At 37.5% G+C, this 15,610-nt stretch overlaps 1 protein-coding gene across 4 annotated transcripts in view; it reads right to left on the bottom strand.

The window, feature by feature from the left end:
- Window positions 1–15,610, bottom strand: part of TECPR2 (tectonin beta-propeller repeat containing 2) — a 49,123-nt gene that overhangs the window by 11,346 nt on the left and 22,167 nt on the right. For all 4 annotated transcript variants that reach the window (XR_008449941.1, XM_054066796.1, XM_054066798.1 and 1 more), the window contains 6 exons: window positions 15,073–15,253; window positions 13,460–13,601; window positions 11,906–12,146; window positions 11,025–11,114; window positions 9,946–10,179; window positions 6,222–6,370 (listed from right to left, as the gene is read on the bottom strand). Coding sequence is in view for 3 of the 4 variants with exons in the window: in XM_054066796.1 (XP_053922771.1) it covers window positions 6,222–6,370; window positions 9,946–10,179; window positions 11,025–11,114; window positions 11,906–12,146; window positions 13,460–13,601; window positions 15,073–15,253 (1,037 nt within the window). In the remaining variant the exon portion in view is untranslated. The remainder of the gene's footprint in view (window positions 1–6,221; window positions 6,371–9,945; window positions 10,180–11,024; window positions 11,115–11,905; window positions 12,147–13,459; window positions 13,602–15,072; window positions 15,254–15,610) is intronic.

The following is a 15,610-nucleotide window of genomic DNA, read 5'->3' as shown; positions in this document are numbered from 1 at the left end:
CTTAATAGACTGTACAGTCCATCCTTCCCTGTCTTACTTCTCGGCTTCACTGGACTTGGGCTCAGCAGACAGGGTCTTCCCACAGACCAGACTATGTGGCAGTTCTGTAGGAAGGGCCCTCCAAGCAGTCAAAACTCAGCTCTCCAGCTCCCACAAATAATCACTAAGCTGGTTTGCGAAGACAGATCATCAGCACCTTGTCTGCTTACAACATCATCGTGGGGAGGGGTCTCCAAGGCCCTAAATTCAAGGTCGCAGGGTCAGACGTGCCCACCAGCTGTCTCAGGGTGTTTCCTTAGTGCAGACATGATGGCTGAATTCTCTCCACTGACCACACACTCTGAGCTTAGCGCCCACCTTTGCTGTCCCAATTTGCTTCATAAAAGCTAAGCCCCCCGTTACAGACCTGTCAACGAGATCCACCCCCTAAAGCTTTTAAGATCAAGCAAGCTGAAGTTCAGTCAGACCAAAAAAAAAACCAAAACTGCTCTGAATCAGAATTTACAAAATGCAGAGGTAACTTTAATGAAAATTAAACAAAACAAAAAAAGCCCCAAACCTCTTATTTATTCTAGCACAAGTAATTTTTTATGACTGATTCTCAAAATCACTTTCAAGGACTCCTACTCATACAATACCTCAGGCTATCACTACGCGCAAGCACAGGAACAGTTCCACTAAAACTAGGGCACGTGCTTGCTAAATCAAGACATATATCCTTTCCCATGGATTTTTACACCATTACGTTTTTATTCTTAAGTTTTTCTAAAAAACTCTCAAAATTCAATGATGATAATGGTAGTCACGGAATGTGACTACAGGAAACGGAGGGATCGTCTACGCAGTTTTCTGGGTGTATCTTGTTTTGTGCCCTTTTTGTGACTTGAAGCTTCTGGTGCTGATAATAATTGCTATCTAACGTGACAGGCTACACGCACACTTTACTGAACGTGGTGACAGCAAAGCCTCAAAACAAATACGTAAAGGCTAAAACACCAAAGCAGAAAAAGACAGTGAAACACAGTCACAGCAGTTTTCTTAACTAGAAACAAAAGGGAAGATAACAAGCACTCAACTGAGCAATAGAATCAGCATGAGGCAACTTTTGTAAAAAACCTGAAGTTGCACTTCTTCAGTATCTAATACACCTTTTATGTAACTTAACATTTTCTTAAGAAAGGCATGCCTGGGAAGAATAGCAGACATTTGAACTGAAACATTATGGCATTCTACATTAGCTAAACAAAGTAACACAGGAGCTTTGATCTCCTATACTTACTTGTAACCCACTTACACACAGCTACTCCAACGACTGCCTAACAGGTTTTCCCTACTTCATCGTGAAAAATGCAGGCGCCCAGGAAAATTCTCTCCCCATTAATGTCTACAGGAGGTATCACATGAGTAAAGACACATGGAACAACAGACCAACTAGTCTGGTCTATAGATAACCAGGAGGTTTAATGAGTGTATTATCTCTCCAACCTAAGAAGAATTGGTCTAATGACAGATACTTCCTTGGTACCTCATCTTAGCACTCCAAAGTAGAACTTGCAGAACTCAAAGATATCTGTGCAACAGCTAGGTCATACCAGCAAGTCTGTGCTAGGGAAAACAATCAGATTTGAAAAGAACAGTCATTTGGATCACACCTCAGAAAGAATTGAGTTTTCTGCGGCAAGTACTTTCCAAAGTAGCACGGGTGATTCTGAAGTTATGAAGTGTTTTCCAGCAGAAAAATCCCTCCTCCTGTAAACATCCAATCCTTGAAGATCAGTTCAAACAAACCCTTCCTACATCTCAGCTTTGATTTTGGCACCTTCCAAAAAAAGATCCAATAGCAAAATCTGCTCTTGAGGAGTGCTTGCTCCTTTCTGCTGAAAATATCACTTCACACAAAATTGGCCTTAGTAATAATAGAAACCTCACTGAAAAATCCAAAGGCAAGGCACAGAGCAGAGGAAGGAGGTCTCCAGACTTGCATCAAGTGCTCTGTAAGGTAAGCAGAATTTTATTTGAAGAGAGGAAAGGAAGTGAAGATCACAACAACTAACAAGTTGTTTCTAACAAGTCCTCACTCATCCATAAGGTACAATCAACCTCCTTACACCGAGCATTGATTAAGAAAAAGGAAGGTATTGAAAAGAAACGAAATATAGCATGTATTGATTTTGCAAAATTAAAGAAAATTCTTAAATTTCAAATTACATTTTTAACTACCATTTCCTTCGTAGTTTTAACAATTTTTGAACGACAGTGAAAGTGTAAATAGCCTTAATTTTGTGTGTGTGTGTGCGTGTGAGAAAAATAGCTCCTCCCAGATCAGTAAGAAATTCGACTATCTTCTCTTACCTATGATATCAAGCTTAAAACATAGAGATACAATTAGGTTGTTTATGGGAAAAGCAGTAAATCAAAAGTTTCTCTAACTTGAAATGTACATACTGTAAGAGCCTATTTTATGGTAAATTATGTTAACCAGTACGCTTCTGCCGAGACACTAGAAACTACAAAGGGTCAACAACAGCTTTATAGACTAGCCAAATAGCAAACATCTCCTTAAATAAACCCCTTCTACTCCATAGTTTGGACAAGCTATGCAAATATTTAAACAAACTTCTCAATTAATATAATTGCTTTTTCAACCCTATTCTGTATGAAATTCAGTTACAAAAGAGCAAAGAGTAGCAATTAAGCAAATGACAATTAATAAAATGTTTCATCTATTTTTAGAATAAGATTGATTGTTTACAAGCAAAAGATAATTGGTCACTAACTACACATGCTTTTCCTGATCTTTGTTTCCTCTAATCCTCTTAAATAAAGTTCTGCTTATCTGATAGATCCCTTAATGTAAATCTGAGAAAGTCGTTCTTTAGGCCAGATTTTATGCTCAGTAGTACTCACAGGAAGTGAGCATTTCTCGAGATCAGATTTTGTCTCTGCATCTTTTTCAGAAGGTGCCAAAACCCGAGGCTGAAATGTTGAAAGAATTCTTTTCAAGCAAGTATTAAACTAACGAAGCTTTAAAAACAACTTGATGATTTTCATCTTTTGATCAACTTCTACTCCACAATAACCCAAATTTGTCCTGCTGACTATATTAATTTCATGTTTGATTTCCATTATTCCATTACTCTACAGTATCTACATAAATAATATTTATATTTCTTGCTCATTTTTTAAATTAAATTTAATGTATATTGAGGCATGCTACAGCAGGCAGTAGCTTTACCCTGTATATTAACAAATAGAACGAAAGCCACTTTCTATTTCCTGGATTGAAATAATTTAATCAAAGAATTCTGATCAGCTTTGTCAATGTCCTTGAAGCAGCTTCCAAAAATCTGCTTAACTACAGGATTATTTTTACTTCTAAGACTGCAGAACAGCATGGATGAAGCACAGAAGACATATACATATAAACTACTAATGCTCAACATACTGTAAAGATGTTATCAACCACTTCTGAAGTGCTGGACAAAACACAGGGTGAGCAGAGAACACAAAATGTTATTTTTCATCTCTAGACATACTGCAGTAAAGAGTTTCAAAGGGGAGAGTAACAAATGAGCATGGTTTCAGTCTATATTAAAAAAAAACATATAGTTAACAGCACAAAGGCTGAACATAAATTATATTCACTGATTTTCACAAGTAAAATCTGATCAAAACTATTGTCTCTGAATACCTTTGTGAAGTTGTGCAAAGATGGATGCTGTGTGATTGCGGCATTGTTATCAAGAAGTGACACCGTAAACGCAGAGTCTGGAGCTGCTCATGAGCCGGCTGCTCATGAGTCATGAGATCTGGGATACTGCAAGTCATATTGGCTCTGACATTTACTAGGGAATTAAATATCCATAGTTGGTTTTAAATTACGTTATTTTAGAATGGTCCTGTACTTAAATCAAGTGAAAGGCCATTTTGATTCTCTTCCTCAAACAGAAAATAGCTGAATTGCTCACAAATACTTCTTACTTTCTACAGTTCTGAAAATAAAGTCATGCAGCATGAACTGTGTCAACGTCAATTAAAGCACAGATAAGAGTAAGGTGCAGCTAATAAGCAAATATTTTTCACTGAGTAGCCCACTTTTCAGTCATCATCTGTTTTACCTGTTATCCAAACACTAACCTAGCATTCGGAAATAATTGTAAAGTTCACGTATTTTGTCATTTTGCAGTAAGGCTTTGTAAAAGCATGAATGGCTGCTCCTTTGGTACTTCAATGACTTGGTTTGATGTGCTGGAATTGTTTCAAAACAAGCATGTTTTCATCTTCTCTGCAAGCAGTGTTTGAATTTTTCTCTCTTCGTACTGACTCATTAAATTTACCATGACAGGTGTGGGCAAGATAAGGAAAGAATGACAGTGCTCTGGGTATCAAAAGGTTATCATTTTGGGAGGTAACATCATCCAGCTTCCTTGATAACCTAATAGGAAATAATGTGATTTTCAACCTTATCCAGTTAAAAACTTTCTATATAAAGAAGTCACTGCTAAATAATGAGCCATCACAAACACTAATTTCTTGTAAACACCTTTGTATTGAGTAGTTTAGTCTGCTTCACTGGAGGAGTGGAGAATGCACACTAGTACAGACAAAACAGTATCAGTGTAGAGAAACAGTTTTTCTGGCTATTTTCCTGTATGGACAAATCTCTGGTCAGAAGATACTACACAAGTTGAATTCCCTGTCTCCTGTCTAATGCAGCTGAAGTGAAACACATCCTGGAATGTGTAGTCTCTTCTTTCTAAGAATACCACCCCTATGAAAGGCATCATTACTGATATCCTCAGTTCCCTCTTCCTACTGCCCCATCTCTGTTAAACGAAAAATTTGTGTCTCAGATGACATCAGAAAGACCCACCTGCAGCACACAAAGAATGAGCACTGCAACCTAGCCCTTCTTGTAAGTGATATTACGACCCATTTATCAGTCGGTTCTGCTGTTCTGCAAAACAGCGTGCCATTTCTCCAGGTCTGATCGACCACATTCCCAAGACAGGAGAACAAGTTTAACCAGTGCTGCACTAACCCATAGGATGCAACTCCGCAGTTTTATTTCCCCACTTCTCTGTCCTTCCTTGCTGCTACACTCTGTGATTCACAGAAAGAGACAGTAATTGGCTGAGAAGAGATAAGCAGAACTAAAAGAGAATGACGTAAAAATCAAATAAACTATTGCAACTCCACTGTCAGAGATGTACTTTTATTTCTTAATATGCCCTTTCAAAAGTACCACACATTTCAAAATCTTCAAGGGAAATTCTGTAACATTATAAAATGTAAATCAAGTATGCAAACATAGCCAGTGCTGCTGCGCTAGATCAGCAGGTTTTGTGCCAAGGAGCAAAGAATGAAATCGGTAGTCAGAGGTCAGCTCCATTACAGCAGTTCCGACCCACGACACAGAAATGGGTGTAAAGAATTAGAACAGCAAATAGCAAGCTCTGAGGCTTAAGGAGAGATTAAAGAGAAAACAGACATTGGAGAAACATATTTTGCCTATTCTCTATGCTCAGAAAAGATGCTCTCAAGGTATTTCCGGAGGCATCTTTCCACTCTGGTCCTCCCAGCTTGTACATAGAAAGGATTTAATTTTTGCCCATTCTGGGAATAAGGGACAAGGGCTGCAATTGCACTGCATGCTCACTAACCACTGGATGATAAGGGAGTCCCTAAATCCAGGCACATCACCTGGCAAGAATGCCAGACTCACAAAGGTGAAGATAAAGGAAGAGGGAGGCAGACATTTCAGCACAGTGACACATGAGCAGAGCCTTCCCACACCCTCTGCTTTGTGTTGTTTGCCGGTTCAGCCTCTTGGCTAGCATTGAGAAGGTATTCAGTATATAGTTCAAGGTAGCATTCTACTACATGCCTATAAAGCTGCTGTCTTACAAGAAAGGGGAACTTTCATTAAGGATAGAATTAAAACAAAACTTTCCTTCTGAAAAAAAAGTTACTTGCAAAGAAGAAATGAATTTGAGATGAGTTATAGTGACAAGGCAGCTTATTCAGAGTACATTATACAGACTGATTTTTTTATCTTTACTTTTTTTGACAGAGAAATCCTGTAGAATTCAAACGTGGAACAAATTTTTAAGCTACCCATTAAAAAGCTGGCTCTACTGTTTTCCATGAGTGTCAAAATTCTCTCTCAAATGCACAGAGCCAAACCACCGGGTTACAAAGAATTGTAATCAACCCCTTACCTGTATAGGTGGCTCAATCATTATCCACGCAGGAAGCATCAAACTTGGGTTAAGAGGCTGAGTTCCTACACGGAAATAAATGCCACCGCTGGAGTCACAAGCCCAAACATGCTGATTTCCACAGGTCAAGCTGATCAGCTTTACAGTACCTAACAAAAAAGTAACTATTAGCAACCTGGCATTTCTCTTTCAAACAGCTAATGAGAACTTTTATTTAGACTTGATTGTATTAAAAGAGCTTTAATCATAGTCACATAAAAATGATTAAAAGTTAATACAACTTGTGAGAGAAAAACACCACTAAAAATAATGAATAAAACTGACAGGTAGTGTATGTGAGCTATTTATCTTTTAAATCTAAAAATAAATGCCATAGGACACTGCAACTTCTAAAGCACACTAAAAATATGCTATTGAAATATCTGAAATCAAGCAGGGTAACATTCCATGACAAATGTTATCATTGCCTACACAAACTTTCACATGACCTAATGTGAACTTTTCTCTGTAGCTGGCCATGCTTGTAGAGTTTTTAAAGGTGTTGATCTGCTAATATATTCAGCAAAGAATAATCCTAATGCTGCCAGCATTTTGAAAATATGAGAGCACATGGATTATGCACTTCAGTGTCAACATACCAGTGTCACATTTGTAAATAAAGGAGCTGATTTCCAAATGGATTTATATTCAACAGTCTACATATTTATTACACTTCTCTCAGAAGTGCAGCAGTATTTTAGCTACATGTAAGTCAGCACAATTAAATCAAAGCTGCCAAATAATTATGTTTGGAATTTTGGGGTGGTGGCTTATTTTTGCGTACCCAACTGCACCCATCATTCTTGCTAATAAAAGTTTGCACAGACAGTAGAGAAGTATATATAATATTTTAGACTATAAAGAACAGCTAGTTAACTGTAATATATGTAACATTTGATTTTGTTTCCTCCCATTGTTGGGACAACACAACGCTAAAAGGAAAACATGCTGTACAGAAAGAGGGACCCAGTCGGTACAGATATTCTACAGAAGGAATGCTCTGGTCAGACTCCAAACTAAAGGCTCTAAAAATAGGCCTCACTGGTTGACTGAACATGCCAGTGCTGCTTGGGATACCCCTTTCTTGGTAACAGTCCTCTCTTCAGTGATGTGAAATCTGGCAACAAATCCTTGTAAAGTACAACATATACAGCATTCCTTAAAGAGGGGGGTGCAATTTCATCCCACAGAGTACAAGATTAAGCATTTCATTCTGCAGCAGGCAACATTCCCTGTCATTAAGGCTTGCTGGGGGAAAGAACAGGGAACAACAGGACTACACAGCTTTATCTGTTAGTCACCTGTAATAGTAAACGGATCTTCTCATTAACCAAAATTACTTAACTTTCTGAATCATAGGAATTCGAATTAATTCACCTCATCCCAAAATTTCCTTTAACCGTGCAGCTTTGTACTAAAAACAAATGACAAAACTATACACAAAAACTTCTACTGCTTGGGAGAAGAACATCTAGAACATCCTTCTGTTGCAGGCAGAGGCTTGACATGCAGCTACAAAGCAAAAATCTTACTTAAAACTTCATTATTCCTTCTAACAAAGTTAGACTGGAAGTAATGGCTTTGTCACATGTCACTTCAGCTCTTGAAATGTTCTGATCCAAACAAGCATCAGCACGCACAAACATGGAATCACATATCACCTACTTAGCATTATGTCTACAGTACAATTTGACATTCAAAAATGCAGCCCTTGGGTAAATGTTTTGGGGTTTCTCCTTCCTTCCACTTACTGTTTTCATCTTAGGAGAAGGTCACGCTAACTGCATTCATCTACTGTTTAGAGAAATTAGCATGATTCAGAGGCATTGTTTATTGTTAAAAGCTAAAGGTCATTCTACTGTGTTTAGAAACCTTGATACCAAGCACAGAACCTTAATCAAAATAGTTTACTAGATATGACTCCCAATACAGAGTGTAAAGGCAAAAGGAAGGTAGTACCAATATAATATTAATATCTCAACAAGAATGCTGGCAACCCCACCACTTCCATACAGAATTCTGATTGCACGTTACAGTAACTTGCTCCTTCTACTCCACCTCAAATTACAGTCCCAATGTTTCAGGAGTAAACTTAAATATACAATTGAACAATAACAATAGTTCTCCAATGTCTTCAGCCTCATTAAAGCAAATAAAGGCTCTGATATTATAACCATGGATATGCACAGTCTTGTAAGCAGTGATCTACCATATGCATTTAATTGGAGGAAAAATGCCGAAAACATTTTCACATTGAAGCGTGACCGGTAAAGTGGAGTGTTTGAAGCATTTCCTGATCCCAGTTTTCTGCAATACCCCCACAGTGTTCCAAAGCTAACAGGAACAGCTGAATTGAAAGGCTGAACTTCTGAACTGACGAAGTTAACCAGCCAGGTATTAAAGTCAGCTAGCACCAATCACACTGCATTCCTTCATGAATGCTTTGAGATTTTCAGAAATAGCAACAAGTTATTTGTTACTTCATTTAAACAGTTATTATCTAAACTGCTGGAAAGCACTGGTATCATCAGAAAAGTTTCCAACTGTGGTAAGCAACATGAAAAGAGCATGGATAAACCTATTCTGTAAGTCAGTGAAAGTAAAGGGCATCAAGCAGTGCTTAAACTATGGTACAATTAGTGATTTGGAATCAATTAATCAGGTTGTGAAAACTTAGTGTATAACTGGAAAATGAATTAATTTTAAAAGATGCATTTAACAAGGTTTCCATGAAGGATTATGAAGTGTATATGAAAGTCGTACGTGAGGCTGGAAGTCTGACAGCTGTGTCTACCTTTCTCTTAACCCTGATGTTAAAATTGTTTGTTCTCAGATCAGTCACAAACGTTGCCATTTAAAATGGAAAAACTGCAAAACAGTTGAATCATTTTTAAAATGGTGCAACAATGGTACATAGTTTCAGTTTCTTTTATCTTCTCTTGAAGCAGAAATACAGGATAGCATGAAGGTAAGACTGTTCCAACAGTCAGACTATCAAAAAAATAAATCTAATGGGCATATTGCTGATGAAGCTGACAACTGACTGCTTACCCCAGAGCCAAACTGGGAAGATATTTTAACGATCAAAGCATGGTCAACAACCTTGGTCTTATGCCTAATCAAATAAAAAAAAAGTAGTTAATCAGCACCATGTTCTTAATATCATGCTGATTCATTAGATTGGTATAAGCCTCAATGTAAGAGTGTTATCAGTTGCATCACATCTGGATGATGCAATACATGGAGCATAATTTTTCTTTGCAAGAATCCTAATGAAGCTCTGACCACTCTGTTATGAACATGTTTAACCACAGAATTCACGGCCTTGTGTATGGAACCCAGAACCACACAATTACAGTTACCCTGCACAAGAACTAGGCTAGTTAAAGGCATCAGTATACCAGCACAGCCCTGTGTCAGGCCAAGCTGTCTCAGTGACAAACTACCTAGTGCATACACATACAAAGTATCTCGCAAACAGTAACTATGCTGTCTCCAGGAAAAGGATAAATGAAACATTCTTTGAAAGCCATAGCTGTTCCTGATGTTTTCCAGACCTCCACCGTGAGGTCCATTACTGTAAGGTAATACTCCCTATCAGTAACTCAAAAGAGCCTTCTGAAAGAAAATACTGACTACCAGGTAAGAGAGTTAAGAGGCAGCCTGCTTAATAAAAACATCATACCTAGTTGAGAGAGATCCAGTTTTGTCCAATGCATCCCTGTTGGACAGCTGGATGACAGTGTTCTGATAAATATCTGCCCAAGACTATCCAAACCCCAAATGGCGTCCTGGCAGGCAGAGTAGTGCACCATTTCAGCATCTGGGGGCAGCTGCACCGTTGAAGGACGAAACCGAGGATTCTGATCGCTGACACAAAACAGATCCTTGCTGCTTTGGCACAGCCACAGAAAGCTTCCTAGGGAAAGGACATTTGTTATTAAAATAATTCCTAAATCACTCTGAGAAAGCTTATGGATCCACTTCTTCTGGAAAAATGATCACTATGTTGGAAGACAAAACTGAATCGTCTTGGCTATATTCATAGGGTAAGATTTTGAAGGTATAAATACACACCCTAAGCCCTTATATTTAGGCACCTAAATATTCCCTTTCCCAAATCAAGTAAGTAGTAAGTGATCTCATTTGAAAAAACTAATGGAGAGGAGACATACATAATAATACACTACCACTACCCTTGATTCTTTTCTTTATTCTTGATAAATGCCTCTGAAAAAAAACATTCTTTTTTCAGCTCTAAATCACATACTTTTGTCAATAAAGCAAATATACTTAAGTAATGCAATTGGTAATTATTGTAGCTAGGCAGTCAAATTCCTTAACATGGGCACTTTTACCAACAAAATGTGTGATTTTGCTGGAGTAACTGCACTTACAGGAGAAGTGCTTGGATAGTACAGGCATTCCAGCAAAGAAAGCTCCAAGATTTCGTATTACAAATTCTGGCAATCCACGCTGCAGCAATTAAAGAAGTTACTGCTCATAAAGGACTACCCGTTTCTCCGTTGAACGCCACTCCACATGAAAGGTGGCACAGTGAATGATAGGCTTTTTTCTTTTTTTTTTCCTAACTCCTGTAGTTTTACAGACATATTTCCACCTTACTTCAAATATTTTAGATCTCTACCTACAGAAAAGGCACACAAAAACTGAAGTAATTCAGGATATTTGATTCCTTAGACCATCAGTTCCATTCTACTTGAAAATCAGATCATTATATGCCTGTACTGTTGTTCCACTAACCTTCTTTAGTTGAAGCTGTGGAAGCCAACACAAAAATCCATTTTGTGGCAGAAGCAGTACCACGAGGCACAATATTATTCCAGTAAGTGCCTTGAAAGAAAGAGTGGTATTAGCATAAAACTTCATTTTCTATTAAAATTTGTTATTATTTAATATGTAACCACTTTAAAGTAATTCTATTGCAACGAATGATTAAATATCATCTAGACAAGATCTTCTAAGTAAACCTTTCAAGAAACTGTTGTGGAGGAGAAAAACTCCTCCTGGTAATACATACACATATGTACACACACATGCACACGCACAAAATGGGAATACAGAAAAGGAAAAGGGAGAAGATTAATGGTCTTCAACAGGAGACCAATTTAGTGATGAGGTTAAACAGACAGCATTCTAGGTCTATTCTTAGTGTTTAACTCATCAGAGAAATGTATTAAATAAAAAATTTATTTTGAGAAATATCACAAGAAAAATAAAGCATTTCCTCTATTATGACTGTAAAACCATAACATTACTATTTTGTATAGTCACACCGATCATGAGCCAGACTCCATTGTGCTAGATACAACAGGTACAACAGCTTAAGATCACCTTCTCACCCCAGAGGAGAGACCCATGTAGTTACTAAAATGAGTAACATGCGCAGTTCACTTGGGGACAATGAATTTTCCACAAAACATATTTCCCTTTAAAAAGAAAATTATTTAAGACTAAATGCTAAAAAATCATTTAATTTAATTTTTAAACATGGAATTGGTTGTTAAAGTTGCCCTGACTCATCATGGATAATTACTTTAGCGGTGACAGAACTGTAGTTAGTTGTTTTTAAGTTAAGAAAAATAAATACTGAAAGAAAGTATCAGAAGTAAAAGCACACTGACCTATTAAGTTTCCCTTTGCCACATGAAATTCATTTTTGCCTGAAGAGATCCAGACTCCACTGCTATTAACTCCAAGGAGGCTGGGTTGACACTGAAGCTGCTGTGACCAAAATGCCATTCGAAGTTTATCAGCCACCCTCTCCACAGGTGCCTGAGCTGCCGTTGCCACTGTATGAGTTGCCTGGATTATTGTCTGAAACAGGCTGCACTGGTCAAACACTACATAATCAGTGATGCTTACCTGAGGGGAAAAGAAATGTTCTTGATAATTAGTTAAGCTTTTGAGTGAATTGCAGGATCATTCATCAGGAGCTTAATTTTGTCTGCATGCTTTATGTATAGGAAATGTACCATGAGTTTAGAAACTTCCATAGTGTAGGAAGGGAAAAATAAAACCAGTACATTTTTAATAAGTACGGGTCTTGATAAAAAACCAGATCCAATGTTAAATATCAGCTTACAACTCCCTCCCACCCAACAACCCACTTTGAATTCTGCATTTTAAGTAAGCCCTTTGTTTTGGGACAACTGTTCCCTCCCCCTAAAATCCTTCTGAGCTCTGCAAACTAAGATATGAATTTTCATTTTCCCAAAGGAAGAGAGAAACTTGCTTAGTGCAGCAATTTAAATCATATTGCAAAAACTTGTATGTAATGCACCTTTACAACAATCTCACAGGCATTTTAATTTATAAGGCAAGAAAAGGTCTAAACAAGGAATTGCCCAAGTTCTGTCATGGACAACTAGGTTGGCGACACTCTGAGATACTCCTAGAAAAGAGGGAAATGCATAACAGCACAAAAAGAAAAGGAGCTTTCCAGTAACTTCAAAGACAAGTTACTCATAATGACAATATGCAAGAAGAGATTATTTACGCACATACTGAAATTCTTCTAAGTTAGGCAGACACGGACAAACAAATTTTCTGTGTAACTTTTTTTGTACCCCCTTCTCCACCACAACTATCCCTGAGGAAAACATGAAAAGCTGGGGAAAAACAAAGCGTCAGGAATTCTAAATCAACACCAAGAAATACTCGCAGTCACTGAGTTGGCTTTACCCAAATGATCTGCAACTGAAGCAAGCAGTCCCACACGGTTTGAAGAAACCTCAACTGAATGGAAAATCCATAATAAAAGCATTTTTGTGAGTTTAGTTACTATTTATTTCATTTAGCAAAGGAAAAGGATGGGTAGTACAAGACAAGAGGCTGCATTTCAGCAGCCAGACTTGAATGCTCTGCCCAACAGCACGTCCTATTGCCACTGCTAAGATACCAAGCTGTACGCATCATTGACATGACCTACTAGAGTGTTTCTTACGTTTTTGAAAACTGCTGTGATGTTCCGGAGAACCACAGGACCTCTTTTTTATAGCAGACAGGAAAAGGCATTTTCAGCCATAGCCCCACAGTGGTTTTAATATATTGAATACAGAGTGCTACAGTGTATCAAACAATTCACTGAATTCTATCTTGGAATCTCATGGGAAAACAATGCAGATGATAAACCCAAGGTAAAGACTAAACTGAAAGCAAAATAAAAAAGTGCCTACTTGCCACCAATGGTTATCATCTCCTTGTGGCTTCTTTGACACTATACCAGTTCTGAACCACAGATTTCCATGGATATCTAAAGCCCACAGTGTTTGCTGGTCTCCCAGGGTTATGCACACTGGTTCCAAAGCTTGCATTTCACTGGAAATGAAAACAAGTAAAAAAAAATGAAAAACCTTACTTCAAGTTTATGCTTATGGTATTTTAAGGAAGCTGTTACAATGCTAATGGCAGTTCAAAATGATCAAACTCAATGTGGCCAAGCTCAAAAACACATTTGATTTAAAATTCTCACAGTTATTCAGTAATTCAAAATGTTGTTAGTTTGCATAAGTAAAAACTATTCAACAACAAAAAATTACTCCTTCAAAGATTACATGAGATTTGAAACTTGGATATAAAACAATAAAACTAAGCAAAAACATACTCTGCTCAGTAGATAAAAAATACAGAGCTATGTGTTCTTTAAGTTTCTGATAAAGCAGCTTCATAAACATATCTCCTACAACTTCCTTGACCTATTCTGAGAACAACACTAGCAGTTTGGGTACCATAAATAGAAAACTCAACCTAAATACACGGCAAACATACATGTTAAGGGCTATAATTTTCCTGTATAAGTAAACAATTTTCAAGCTCAGAAAGCCAAAAGGATCAGGTCATCATATCAGACATGCAAATGGTAGCCAACAACACTTTATTTCAGAGAATACTTTTCAACCATTTAAGAACAAATACAGACTGCTTTTTGCAATTGTAATACAAAGTCCAAGAATATTAAGTCTACCTAAAGCGCAGGTCAAACATATCTTTTCATTAAATAAACTAACTGAAGTACATGCATAGTTCAGCTTTGAACAAGACACTGAGTATTTTCTTTGACTTTTCAAAGAGCCAAATACCAGGTTGGGAGGTAACGCAAGTCAAAGCTTCGCAACAGGATATGCAGTAGAAGATAAAATCACATGACAACAAGAACAGGAATGTCTTCCTATGCTTGCTTCAGGCCGATGTCACAAGAGACATTACATTCTTGATTCTCAAAGCTAGCAGTAAACAGTGCTTTTAACTTTATCACAAACTAACTACCACGAGCATAGGATCAGCTACAAAGCTAAATACCAATTACCCAGAATATTTACAAAAATCTGTGACTGGGAAGTGGAAAAGTATTATCCAGCCATGTGGCTGATGAAGAAAATGCCGAGATTTAATCTTACAAAAAATTCACTCAAATATCTGGACAGCTTATTAAAGCCATGAGGGCATAAATAAAAGAGACAGTATTTCATAAAAAAGTCATATTGATAGACATTATAAAGATATTTTTAAAATTTATCTCACTTTCTTAAACTCACTTCAATTGTATTACCACTTCTGCTCATGGCAATTTCTTTCATTACACAGCAGTCATTCATCAGACAGAAAAACACCAGTTACCCTGAATATGTCTTTACAAAGACTGAAGGACATTTATATACACACACATACAGATACACGTATACACGCAAGTTCCAGTAACACTTTTTTCCAAATATCGAGAAGTTCCAGTACTGAAAACAATTACTTATGTCATTCTGTTTATGATGCTTTCCCACCACAGTGTCACTACCTGACAATATCGCTCTTCCACTGTTCTCCTTCAGGACAAAAGCTGCGTACTCCCTCCCGGTATAGCAGGGCCCGCTGCTCACTCAATGCCCACACAACATTATTTCTGGACGTAACCTGTGACAGTGGATAAGGGCAGTCAACCTTTACTGCTCGGGCACAAGGACGATCCACACTCAGGCCTAGAAATCAAAAAAAGGAAGATTGCTTCACAAATCTTGGCTTTTTCTTTTAGTTGCAAAAGAGACAGAGGTACTCAACAAAAGAAAATAAGAGGGGAATATCTGTGACATACTAATACTGTTCATTTGATTACCATTTCCTTGATTGACTGTTCTTTCTATAAACTTTTAATCAGTTTTTCTAATACAGCTGAACTTGTATTTTGAGAAATAAAACACTGTATATCTTTCAATATGCTGCAGGGTTCACAAGTCCCGTCCTGTCATTTCTGTTCCTTTTCTCCCCCCAGTGTCAATATTGGGAACTTCCACTTGTAAAAGCTGCATCAGACTTGACAGAAGCATCAAAGAAAAAGG

This window comes from Cuculus canorus, chromosome 5 (assembly GCF_017976375.1).
Source record: "Cuculus canorus isolate bCucCan1 chromosome 5, bCucCan1.pri, whole genome shotgun sequence".
Taxonomy (NCBI): Eukaryota; Metazoa; Chordata; class Aves; order Cuculiformes; family Cuculidae; genus Cuculus; species Cuculus canorus.
This window is presented reverse-complemented; position numbering and strand designations above follow the sequence as displayed.